The sequence below is a fragment of the Sminthopsis crassicaudata genome, chromosome 4 (genome assembly GCF_048593235.1).
Source record: "Sminthopsis crassicaudata isolate SCR6 chromosome 4, ASM4859323v1, whole genome shotgun sequence".
Classification (NCBI taxonomy): Eukaryota; Metazoa; Chordata; class Mammalia; order Dasyuromorphia; family Dasyuridae; genus Sminthopsis; species Sminthopsis crassicaudata.
Genome location: NC_133620.1, coordinates 405,032,945 through 405,046,912, shown reverse-complemented (window position 1 = coordinate 405,046,912; position 13,968 = coordinate 405,032,945). Strand labels below are relative to the sequence as shown.

The following is a 13,968-nucleotide window of genomic DNA, read 5'->3' as shown; positions in this document are numbered from 1 at the left end:
ATATTTTTGAGTAGTGTATAGATGATTGAAAAGAACTTATAAACAGAGGAGCTAATTCAATAACGTGAAATCTAATGAGACTAGTACTTGTTTTGATTTTGAGAAGTCAAAGATGCTTCTATTTTTTTTCTAGTAAATTTACTTTTAATATACATTGTTTTATGAATCATGTTGGGAGAGAAAAGTCAAAGCAAAAACCATGGGAGAGATAAAAAAATAAAAAACAAAAAAGAAGAAAACATAGCATGCGTTGATTTACATTCAGTCTCCTTAGTTGTTTTTCTATGCAGATGGCATTTTTGTTCAAAGTCTTGGGATTCCTTTGGATCATTGAACCAAGCCTTATGATTGATCTTGCACATTCTTGCTGTTATTGTGTACAGTGTATTCTTGGTTCTGCATGTTTTACTCAGTATCAGTTCATGTAAATCTTTCCAGGCCTTTCTAAAAGCAGCCTTTTCATAATTTTTTATAGAATAATAATATTCCATTACCTCCATATATCATAATTTGTTCACCATTCCCCAATTGATGGGAGATTCTTCTATTGTTAAATTTTTTATCATTTCATGGAGAAAACTTAAATTATTTCTTGATGAGTTTTAAATCTTTTAACAAGGCAGACCCTCTCATTGCCACTGCTCAGTAGTTGATGGGGCAGGTCTGTAGATAATTTAGCACATAGCAATATGAAGTCTCAAGTGTCAAAAGTAAAAAATACCAAGAAGACGTGAAGGGATTTTTTTTTCTAAGTAAAATATCTGAAGAGAAAGTTGAAAATATGTCACAAATTACTTTTCTTACTGGAGGAGAAAGCCCTAGTTGTAGCACATACCTTCCTGACTTCAAGAAGAAGGCTTCGTCTCTGCGTTGCCAGCTTGCTTAATTAAAAAGTGTTCCCACTGTCACCATCATGCTAACCCTTTCTTTGAACAAATTTCGAAGTTTGTACAAACTTGTCGCCAAATCCAGTTCTCAGAGGCTGTTGTATACTGACAATATATTGGTCATTCCTCCTTTTTAAAAGAAGTACAGAACTTGGTACACTGACTTCTGTTCTTATACTAGGGGACTTCAACATACATGTTAATATTCCCTCAAAACACCTTAATCATTAGTTTTATCTTTTTTTTCCCCCCCCCCCTGAGGCTGGGGTTAAGTGACTTGCCCAGGGTCACACAGCTAGGAAGTGCTAAGTGTCTGAGACCAGATTTGAACTCAGGTCCTCCTTACTTCGGGGCTGGTGCTCTATCCACTGTGCCACCTAGCTGCCCCCCATTAGTTTTATCTTAATTCAATCTCTTCAAATCCTATCACTGACCTATCATTCAATAGGCAATTATTAAGTCTGTGTACCAGACACTATAGTAAAAGCTGGGACTAGAAGAAAAGTAGTAAGCAATCTTGCTAAGAAGGAATTCGGATTCGAATAGGGGAAACACACTAGCCACGGGGTTCAAATGATATATACAGCTCAAATTGGAGGTTGTCTTTGAAGTCAGTGACATTAAGGGGAATCAGGAAAGAGTTATTGTAGAAGGAACTGAATTGAGAACTCTTCCACTACACTTCAGCTATATACATTGATGGTCACACCTTGGATCTCTCCATCATCTAGAAATGTTTTGCTAATGTGACATAAAAACTGCCATGCTTCAATTTGATCACAATATATCCCAATTTGATCACAAGATGTCCTTTCCTCTCTTCCCTAAGCTTTCTCAGTCCTTTTTCAGTTTTCATCCTTGACTTTGTTGTATTTGAGACTATTGATCATTGCCTTCTCCTGGATAGTCTGAATTTCTTTGAAATTATCCTCCTGACTGTCCCACATCTTAATACCATTTCATATTATACCTTCTGTAATATCCTCCGAGACTCTACCCTGGATCCTCTCTCTATATAGGCATTATCCACTTTTGTGAGTTTAATTAGCAACTCTGTGCATATGACTCACAGATCAATGTATCCAGCTACAGATTCCTAGCTCCTGTATTGCATCACCTGCTGCTTATTAGACTTTTCAAACTGGTTGTCTGTCCCATAGACATCTCAGACATGTCCAGAACAGAACTCATTAGTTTTTCTTCCCAAATCTGTCCTGCTGAACTGTATTTCTCCAATGTACCACCAGTTTCCCAAGCTCACAATCTTGTAATTTCTCACTTTTCCACATTTTTTTTTTTTGTGACAAAGATATTGGATGGGTTTGCTATTTCCTTCTCCAGTCCATTTTACAGAGGAGAAACTGAGACAAGGTTAAGTCACTTGTCCAAGGCCACATAGTATCTGAGACCAGATTTGAACTCAGGAAAGATGTCTTCCTGACTTCAATTTCAGCATTTTATCCACAGCATCACCTCATTGCTGCTTGACTTACAGTAAATGCTTAATAAATGCTTGTTAATTGAGTCCAAGTCCCCTTCACTCTTTTAAAATAATTTTACTGTTTCCTACCAATAGCCAGTTTTTTAGGCTTTTCCTTCCACAGAATAGTGTGCATCCATGTTATGACCCCATTGATTTAGTATCTCCAGCCGCCTTGATTTTCATACTTCATTTGCTGCATTCATTTATTTTATAAATGCTATATGTTGACACAAAAGCTGAAGTTTCTAGGATCATAGGATTTGGAGTAGGCAGGAACCACAGTTACTTTTCCATGAAAAGCCTTTCCCCTTTTTTTCAGAGCTTTCACTAAAACTAGATTAGAAATAAAAAGTACTGAATTAAAGCATTCCCATCTTTGTGATTAATTAGATCTCTTTTCTGAACTTCCCTGTGTCTAATCAATCACATATCTTTCAAGTACCTACTATGTGCTGGGTATTGCGCTAGCTGCTGTGTATACTATTATAAATAATGAATGCTTCTTATTAGTCTTCCTGCTTCCTGGCAATCTCCTCAAATCCATCCAGCTTGTTGCAAAATTAATACGCTTAAAATAGTTCTATTTCACTCTCTTCAAGCTTCTTTTGCAGCTTCCTATTGAAGGTTTGCTAAGTGATACAGCAGATAGTGTCAAGATTCAACTTCATAAGTTCAAATATGGTCTCATACTCTGTGACCATGAGAAAGTCATTTCACCCTATTTAACTCAGTTTCCTCATCTGTAAAATGGGCTGGAGAAAGAATGTCCAACTACTCCAGTATCTTTGCCAACAAAACCCCAAATGGGATCACAAAGACTCAAACATAACTAAATAATTGCTACTCTAAGCATTTTAGCATTTAAAACCCTCCATAATCTAACAATCTACTTTTTCAAACTAATTTCATATACCTGACCCATAGTAGGAGCCATGCCATCCCCTAGTTGTTCCCATGTTCAAGTCACCAAGTCCAGGTAAACTATCCAAAGGTATTAAAAGAACAGTCAGACGTGAATGCTGGGAAAGAGAGAAGCACTTTCAGGCTCAGAAGGCACAAATATTCAATATTCAATAAAAGAAAATAGAAACATGGGGCAGCTAGGTGGCGCAGTGGATAGAGCACCAGCCCTGAAGTCAGAAGGACCCGAGTTCAAATTCAGCTTCAGACACTTTAACACTTCCTAGCTGTGTGACCCTGGGCAAGTCAGTTAACCCCAACTGCCTCAGGAAAAAAAAAGCAACTTACATCAGATTTCAACCCATGAAACAGTAGGAATTAAATGAATGAAAAATGTCTTTTGTGTAGTCCAAAGCATAGTTTAACAGCCAGTCCAATTCGTAAATCAGTGCATGATTCTAGGTGTTATATCAAGGGACAGTGAGTTGGACTCAGAACTCAACTAAGGAAAAGCAGGATGAATTTCATTTGGGAAATTGTGTCAGTGATTTCAACAATTTCAAGGACAAAAGTCCTCCAACCTAAAATTTTGCTCTGGTCACGATATGAGTCCTGCTGATAATGCTATAATCTCTTTAGATTCAAGGTTGCATTTGACTCAGAGGGCATTGGAAATGCTCAAACTGAATGCCCATTTAGTCCCATTTCATGGACTGAAATCTAATAGAAATTGTTACTCTCTTAAACATTTCCCTTGAGTAATCATGGATCTCATCGAGACCGTAAATCTGGGATTTAGTGCAATCAAAACATTTGCAATTTGGACTATTTGTGTGACATCACCAAAGGCTTTCAATCCATAGGCTAAACATGCAAAAGAGGCTCTATGAGCATTCAGAGCTGCATGAGAGAAGGGAAGAGTCACATTGATGAGATCAAAGGTCCAAAGAAGTGCTCTATAGATGAACCATGAAACTCACTAAATTGATAATGTCCTTAATGAAAGCAAGACCTATTAAGTCACTTGGAAGACAGCAAATAAAGAGAATCTATCATTAAGAGCTTCTTAAGACATTCATTGTGGAGGTTATTCAAATTTAGCCTAAAAGCACACCTCAAAGCACCTCAGAGAATGCTGTTCATCTTTTGTCCACATCTAGTTATTGGATATAGAATTCTGTTTATAAAATGTCCCTAAGAATATTTCAAAAGCAATAAATTTAAGTTTTCAATCTCCTTAATAGTTCAGGATATAGTAACAAGTGCAAGAGTTTTTTGATTAAAAATAAGTCAAATGATACATGGAAAATTTACTGTAGTAAGAAATTGTTTATACAATCAATTGCTTGTATTGCATAGCTTCCTAAATGTAGTAATGTTCTGGTTCATTCCCATGTGGCCCATTAGGTGGCAGAAGAACATTCAACATAGTTAAATACAAACCAGTTCTGTGTTCTGGGACTTGTTCCTTTATAAAACCTTCAAATCCCTTAAGATAATTTTTAAACCACAATAAACATTCTTTTTTTCTCCCATTAGGTACAGAATAATGGCAGTTTTCCAGTAGCAGTTGTTCTTTAACCAACAGGTGGTATTACTGTATACTATCTTTATTAATATAATAATAGCTTTATCATCAGGACTGGAAATGTTTGTGAAGCAGGGGATTGGATCGACACAAACCCATGGAATACTGAAACTGTATCCTAGCCATTTCAAGGAAACAATTTAGCACTGAAGAATTTGAACACTTTAGAACAATGAGCAAGAAGGGCCACTGACTATTTCTTTAAAAGGCAGTGGCTTTCTCTTCCCATTTTTAGATTGTATTAAGACTATTTAAGTTGAAATCTGGAAAGGGGAGGGGGAAAACCTCCAACATGACAATTGCCTGGGTCTTGGGATCCCTGGATGCCTTTTCCATTTGGCATTTCCTTTCCTGAGCATTAAGGACCAATCAGTGATACAGAAGTGAATGTATTTGACTTTGGAGATAGTCATATAAATTGGACAGTTGGGAGATCATAGACCCCTTAATCAAAGTTGACTTGCTACAGGGAGAATGATGATGGGGAAACAATCCCTAGTCTCACTTTCCAGAAGACACAGACCTGGAGGGGGTTGTTTAGAACATGCAGAGCCAATGTGAACTATGAAATACTGATTTATTTAGCAATCCTGCAAAATGCTTTATGAGTTGACAGTTTTACATCGTAACCTCCCAGGAGAATATAACAGTAGTTCTGTTTTGGCTGTGTGTTTAAAATTTTCTCCTTCACTTTGGAGAAAACATAGACATAAGCCAAATCTAAACTATAAGTAATTTTCCCTAGGTTTCCAGGAAGGGAATGTAAAGCATCAAAGAGAATGAGAAAAAGAGTCTAAATCCTCTCATTGGAGGCAGGTTCTCCAGCACAGAATCTGATATGTTAGAGGCAATATTCTATACCATATGCAGATATCCAGAAGTGAGACAGGTCCCTTAAAAGAGAAAGAAAGAGGGCAAAGTGCCCAACATTTTGGACCTAGAAGTAATTATGATCCATAGGTGTAAATAGCTTGATATAATAAAATTGGTTTGGAAATGATCTTGGGAAGCATTCATTGACTGCTTTGAAACTTTAGAATTACAATTTCAATTCAGACCTTGTTGTACCTTCAAATGTTCTCTCACTTAGAGCAATATCTTATAGGATAATAAGAATAAGAATGTTTTAGCTGTCAATATAACACACAGGCAATATCCTTTTACAAGCTCTTTCAGTTCCTATTACCTCCGGTTAACTGATAGAGAATAGGAGGAAAGAATAAGGAGTGTTGAATGTTTAAACAGGAGGAAAAAAAGGAATGTTTACTGTTTAAATAGCAGAAGACCTGCCTATAACTCAAACAGATCTAGCCTTTGAATATGCATGCCGAAAAGGAAAAAATATTCTACTCAGAGCACTTTTAATTGTGCTACGTGGCCAGGGTCTAGTGGAGGTTTTTTGGTGGGTTGGGTTTTTTTTGTTTTTTTTGGGGGGGGTTTTGTGTCATTTACCTTAAAAGCAAGGTCCAGCTCCAAAATATTTTAGCTTTCAAAATTAAATATGACTTGGTGAAAAATGGAAAATACCAAAGAGATATTGCAGGTGAGTTGCTTTTAAAAGAGTTTGTGCTACTTTGAAAAAAATATATTTTTATAGTTATTTCTTGGGTGGGTTCTGTTGTGACTTTATTATTGTACAGTGGATAAATCCCTGGACTGTTTTCTCATTTTTATTAGTGATTTGGATAAATGAGTACATGGTATGCTTATCAAATTTGTACATGACAAAGCTTCAGGAATAGCTAATGAGTTTGATGGAAGAGCACAGGAAATGTTAATAAAAGACCTGAGTTTTGATCTTTTTTTCTTCAGTTTTCTGATTTTGTGATGTTGAGTAAGTCACAATCTCTCTAAGATTCAAACTGAGGTTTAACTGTATAATGGGTAAATAATCCCCTGCCTCCACAATGGAATTGTTGAAAGGATGATTTATTCTTAATCAGTGTCATACAGATAGCTGATATAGACACCAGATAACAATAAACACCAAAAGTTTTGGTTCAGTCACAAGAAGAATTCACAATGGTCATTCTTTTTGGTAAAAAGGTAAATTTATTTAGGGGAATAGGTTGCAGACAAAATGAAAGGTTCTAAATAGACACCAGAAATGGTAAATATGAAATAGAGTTGGGAGAGCAAAGAAAGGGATTTTAGTAATTAATGATGGAAAAGGCAAGTTTCCTAGTGGAACTTGTCATTTGCCAGAAGAAAGGAAATACCCCATGAGATTGGGGTATCCCTTTAGCTGGTGAACTAAATCCTGAAAGGGATTTAGCACCCAAAAAGACTTAACTATAAGGAGGAGAAGTGAGGTCAGGAAAGGAGACACCATAGGGCATGGTGGAATTAGGAGAGACCACATGGCATGGGGGAGAAGGGGAAAGACCCCACAAATGCCAGGATGGACTGATCCAAAGGAGGGCAGTGGCCATGGGATGGGCTATTCAGTAAAAGTAAGTAAAATCTCAGGAACATGACATGGCAAGGTGAAACCATCCAAGAGCCCTATAGAAAATGGGTCTCAAGGATTTGACATAACTCAGATTTCTGACTAGAGGACCTCCCAGAGGGTGGGATCAAGGAGCTAAACTGATCTCTATCAAAGCCTTCTCCTTGCCTGTCTCAGGGATCAATTCTTCAGTTTCTCTCTGCCCAACACACCATTCGGGACCTCATCAATACTTTGCATATTGTGAATGCTAAATGTTATCAAAGTAAATTTTTTTTCATTTTGAGGTATTTTGTTTTCTGTGATTAAAACTACAGACCAATTCTCACCATTCCCCACAACAGACCCATACAAATTCCCACTCAAATTTCTTCTGTCACTTTTATGATACTTTGAAAGCCAATGGGGTAGTGTAAAAAACATATGCTCTCATCCTAACAATCTCAAAGAAACCTTAGGACTAGAATGAGGTATGCAATTGTGTGTGCTGGTAAATATTTATGGATCAGCTTGCCAGGAAAAAAATATGTACCCACAACACATTTTTAAGTTTGATATGCATTATTAACATTGTTTCTACCACTTTCTTAAGTCTAGAAATCAATAGAACAATAAGCCAAGTCTGATTTGTTGTTTAAGATGTAAATGCTCACAATGAAGATTTTTAAAATTGACCAAGCCAATTTCAGCTGGCTGGAGAGAGACAGAGAGAGACAGAGAGAGACAGAGAGAAGGTGGGAAGCAAAAGAGAAAGAGGAGGGAGGGAGGGAGGAAAGGAGAGAGAGAAAAGACAGAAAAGGGAGAAGTGAGGGAAAAGAGATGGGGAATTTTAATCATTGTTAAGCTTTTTACAAAGACTATTGTGAAAATGGCATAAACTCTGTGCCACATAAGAAATAGGACTTAGTTCATCATGAAGTAGGGGATGGACACAAAAATTTATTAAACACCTCCTATGTGTCAGACACCGTGCTAAGCACTTTACAAATATGATCTCATTTGAATAGTTCTAATTGTGTGGTGTCCCTGTAGTCCTAAAATCTGTGACATATTATTTGCTTCATTTGGTATAAATATCACATAAGCAGTCTGTAAGATTTAGTGGCTACAAAGAGAAGAGACGACTTTTCACTGGAAATTTGTTTTGGAATTAATGAAAGGAAGAAGGGGCCCTTAAAAGATTACTTGGGTGACCCCCCCCACTTATTTCATTCTGATTCTTTCCATTCTGTAGCAGACCTGGACTTGATAGACCTTGGAACTGATGAAACCATAGTACACGATCAAGCAATGTTTATTTTAGCACACTTCAAGCAAGACTTATTTTTCATTGCTATTTATGAAAAACCTACAATTTACATAGTACTGGGCTAACTGCTCCTCATCCTTGTTCTGAGTAAATAAATTTAACAGGATCCTGACATCTATTCATTTTATCTCTTGTTGTTGTATTGCTGTTGTTTCTCTTATGGGGCAGGAGGATGGTTTACAACTGTCACAGCTGGAGAAGAAAGAAACTATCAAAAGAACTATCCCCAAAAGGATAATCCACTTTGCAAATGGAGACACTATGGATGAGTATAGCACAGAAGAAGATGAAGATGAGAAAGAACAACTAAAGAATACTCCGACATTTGTGACTGTAAGTCCAGCATATTCATATGAGTGATGGTAAAGGGAGTGTTAGATATTTGTCTAACCATTAAGAGGAGTTAGCCAGAAAAGGATTCTAATAAGAATATCAGATTTTTGATAGCACATTATATGATTTGTAAAATGATTTGTTTATATTATCTCATTTGACCTTCACAGAAACAGTATTATATCCATTTTATAAATTATGAAATTGAAGTTCATAAAGTTAAGTAATTCCTATTCAATGTAAAAGGCAGAATTTGAACTTGGTTCTCTCCTGACTTATCACTACACCAGACTAGCTCACATAAAATTTTGATCTCAAGTATGAGATCCCTGGACTAGATTTCAGGGGATCTGTGAATTTAGATGGGAGCAAATTACATTTTTATTTTTGCTAAGTTCCAACAGAAATGTATTGCTTCTTTCAATAATTTAAAAACATTATTCTGAGAAAATATACAGCTTCACCAAACTGCAAAGGGATGCATGAGACACAGGAAGCTAATCCCTGCCTAGTGAATAGAGCAATCTATTGTTGGGGAAAAGCTGATATAAAACTACTTTTTTAAAAAAAGTATCAATTAAACATCTAAAAACAAAGTGAATGGAGTTGCACTGAAAAAAAAAATCTCTATTGCCTAGATCCATTTCTCTGTGAATTTGAGCAAAATCATTTAATCATGTCTAAAGATCTTTAGTTTTCTTATCTGTAAAATGATAAATGAAAGCAGCTCAATATAAAGTACCCTTGGTAGGAGAAAGAGTGAAGATTAAATAAATCTCAAATTCAAATCTCACATGTATTTTACTGTAGAACTACATTTTGAAATCTCTACATCAAACAGCTCTCTGCAATTCTCAGGCTTTTCTGTTAATCATTGTCATAACTCCATGTGTGCTTTTCAGTCTAAACTTCCATGGGGGCCATACCTGCGATTCTTGGTTGTACATATGGCAGGCGCTACATTGTCCAGTAAGTGTCTTCATTTAGCTCTTCAAGATGAGGATTTCTCTCTATTTGAAATGGACCAAATTGTAACTAGAATAACCAACATCCCTAATCGTTACTTTCAGTTGTTTTCTTCCACAATGATCACATTCGGTCAGCTTCAGTTGATAGATCTTTAAAACTTTGGGGGAGGGGAACAAGTGAGAGAGAGAGAAAAAGAGAATGTGTGTGTGTGTGTGTGTGTGTGTGTGTGTGTGTGTATGTATGTACAAGAGAGAGAGAGAGAGAGAGAGAGACAGAGACAGAGACAGAGACAGAGACAGAGACAGAGAGAAGGAAGAAGGGGGAGAGAAAAACAGAGAGAAACAGAGAAAGAATTCCCTTAGAAAAGTTGAAAGTGGAATAAAATCCTCTTGCCTTTTCACCTTAGTTTAAAATTTTCCAGAATTTATTTATTTATTAAGCTTCTACTATTTGGCAGATATCACTCAGTGACAGATGTGGCAATGGAAGTACAGCCTATGCAATTTATAGTCTAGTTAGGCAAACAAAACACCTGCAGTATAAAATATTACCAGATCTCAGTCATGTTATTCAGAAGTGGCTTTGATCCTAAAATTATAGAGTCTGAAGCTTTTCTTTAGGAATCCTAAAATTCTCATTCCCTTTTGACAAACCCCAGAACCCCTTATTCTATTTTGCTTTCCACTTAATTTAAACCTTGGCCTTAAATTTATCAGCAATTATAGAGGTGAGTAATTCTATATTGCTGTTTTCCATCTTGATTGAGAACAGAAGGAGAAGAAAATGACTTAAATTGCAAGAAAGGAGTTAGGTTATACATAAGAAGAGCTACCTGATGATGTGTAATTTTAAGCACTGGATGGATAATTGAGTAAAATGGGGATTTTCTTTTCTGGAAACTTTTAGTTTAGTTTGTTTGTTTTGTCTCATTTTGTTGATAGCTAGGCTGTACAGTGGATAGAGTCTGGATCTAGAATCAGGAAGATTTGAGTTCAGATCCAACTTCAGACATTTACTGGCTGTGTGATCCTGAGGAAATAATTTAACCTCAATTTCCTCATCTGTAAAATGGGGATAATAAAAGTAGCTACCTCCCATGATCTTGTAAGTCTCAAATGAGATAATATCTATAAAGCAATTAGCATGTCATAGCGATTATATAAATATTAGCTATTATTTTTATTTTTATTGTTATTCTACAAATACATGGATTGTAAACTGCTTATAGGAGGGATTATTTCATTTTTTTATATATCTATACCCCTAGTGCCCAGCTCACAGTACATGATTAGTGTTTGATAATTGATTATTGATGGAATAAAAGATATATCTATCTCATGTGAGGCGCCATGTAATAGTGAAAAGAGATCTAGACTTGAAATCAGAAGATTTAGATTTGAATCCTTTCTTAGATATTTCCTGGTTATGTGATCATGGTCAGGTAATAGTTTCTCAAAGCCTCAGTTTTCTCATATGTAAAATGAAATAATTCATTTATTATCTACTTTATAAACTGTGAGACAAATTTAATTTGGAAGCCAAGAAGAAATTTGTAAGCCTTAAAATGCTGCATAAATGTGTATTATTAGATGTAATCTAACTGTTCTCATCTATATTATACCTATTATACCTTTTCCCCTTCTGTGATTTCATTAGTGTCAGGATACATTGGTGAGGAAGTCCTTGCATCAGTGCAGAATAGCACCTGTTCTTCAATTTTTAGGATCATTTAGGATCATAGATTTAATTCTTCAAGGGACCTTTGGGGCCATCTAATCCAATAATTACAGATGAGGAAATTGCGACTGAGTTAACCAGGATCACACAGTTTCTGTGTCAGCTTTTTTTTGTTCAGTTGGGTCTGACTCTTTGTGGTCCCATTTGGGGTTTTTGTGGCAATGATATTGGGGAATTTTGCCATTTCTTTCTCCAGTTTATATTACAGATGAGGAAACTGAGGCAAACAGGATTAAATAATTTGTCATAAGGTCATAGTATTTGAGGTCAGATTTGACCCTCAAAGGTGAGTCTTCTTGACTTCAAGCCAGCACTTTATTTTCTCTTTAAATACGAAAAGTAGGAGGGATGAACCAGATGATTTCTGAAGATTTCCGTGAGCCTTAGAATACACTGGAATGATTATGGCACCACGAACAGCTAAACCGTATAAGTCCTTTCTAGAGAAGAATTCTTCTCTAGAAATTGGTTCATTTCTTCTAGCAACTCCCCAGCCCCATAACGCAAAGGTTCCTTCCTTCTGAATTCTGCTATTGTTTTTTTTTTTTTTTTTTTTTTTTTTTGTCTTCTGTTTTCTTGTAGTGTGTGACTTTCTAGGTGAGAAGTTGGCCACTTTCTTTGGACTTGATGAACCCAAATATCAGTATTTGTTAAATGACTATAACAAAACTCAAAATCAGGTATGCAATATCTTGACAGATAGACAAAGATTTAAAATAGATTGTATGGAGAATTTTTTGGCTTATTTTTTCTCTTTCTCCACAATTTTCTAACCTTTCCTAGTCAGACTTTTCTTCTCTCTCAATTCCTCTTAACACCATGGATACAAGAATTCTTTTTCCTACTTCCCTTTCCTCTTACATTAAAGTAAATGGAGATCTGTGGGATAGATATATAAGTGGAAGCAAGGGAGATGATGGAGAAGAATTTGAGAAATTATTAAATTTTCATCAGAGAGGCAGGAACCGAGGAGAAATGCAATGCTGGAGAGACCTTTTTTCTTTGTTTCATTACCCATCAGGAGAATGAAAAGCAAGCTGAAGAAAAGGACTCAAAGGTCCAGTCAACAGAGATCTTTGATGAACAGCAGCATTTAGATATCCATGGCAAACAGTATGGCACCAATGAACAGAAGACTGTGGTGGACTCTTCTTCCTAGAGAACCTTAACAAATATGGGAAAAGTGGCAGAGTCTAGGTCATGATAAGAAGCAGCAGTCAGGTTTCCTTGTACCTCCTTTTCTTGATCATCAGTTCCCATAGCAACGGAACCCCAGAAAGTACCTACAAGCCTATCAAATAACCCAAAACCTTCTCCAGTTCCCAATATCAAATATCAGGTAGTTGTAGATTATAATTAGAGAAATATTTATGACCTTTTAGGTTCTGGGAAAGGGGGAATAATGGGAGCAAATAGTGGCAGCTCTTCTATATCATTAAGATTTAAATAGTGAAGGGAGTAGTCATCTAAAACTTTTGTGTGGGAAATGAGAAGGATATAATTTCTGATGGGGCTGTTGGACTCTATTTAGATCATAGCATCATAGAATGTAAGAGGAACTACAGAGGTTACCTAATACAACTTCCTCATTGTATAGCTAAGGAAATTGAGAACCAGGAATCTTCAAGGACCTGAACAATGTCAAGAAGTTAATTAATAGTACAGCTGGGTAAGTGAAAGATAATAGCTTAGTAAATCACTTTGTCCAGTCCCTGCCTTAAATTTTTAGTGTCTGGATTTCCAAAGCCCTCTGGGAAGGAAAGTATATAAAACCTTTTGCAAACTGATTCTCTCAGTTACTTTTCCAGCAGTTAGATGGGATTGAATGCATTCCTTAAAGACTTTTGTATTCAATCTTTAGGAATAACGTTTGCCCTAGCAACAACTTTTATCTCCAAAGGCTGAAGAGCCCCAAAAGAACAACTGGAAGATCATCGTATCAGATCTGGTCTTATCTACTCAAAAGTTATACCAATTCAACAACTACCAAAAAAAAAAAAAAAAAATCACGCCATTGGAGTTTTGTAGGATTCCACTGAGCTCTTCATTTATAGACAAACCGCTTAAATTTTTTTTCCAAGCAAAGAAACCCAATTTATCCAAATCAATAGCATAACAGAAATCAGACAAAGTATTTACATGAGACTATATACCAGATAATAGTGGAGAGGGTTTCCCACTGGGAGTGAGATATCTTAGCTCAACCAAAAGAGAGAGTTCCAGATTTCATCCAAAGGGACAAATTCCCTGAAGTGTCAGGAAAAGTAAGTCAAGGACAGTGATGTATTGGAAATTGCCAGCTTCTCTCATGAT

General features: G+C 36.2%; 1 protein-coding gene across 1 annotated transcript; it reads left to right on the top strand.

Annotated features, from left to right (window-relative positions):
* Positions 1–6,172: 6,172 nt before the first annotated feature.
* Positions 6,173–13,699, top strand: FAM177B (family with sequence similarity 177 member B). The gene is made up of 5 exons (XM_074262677.1): positions 6,173–6,401; positions 8,785–8,949; positions 9,852–9,918; positions 12,238–12,335; positions 12,677–13,699. Exons 1-5 carry the CDS (start codon positions 6,375–6,377, stop codon positions 12,812–12,814), a joined length of 495 nt encoding a protein of 164 aa, XP_074118778.1. The 5' UTR covers positions 6,173–6,374; the 3' UTR covers positions 12,815–13,699.
* Positions 13,700–13,968: the final 269 nt, after the last annotated feature.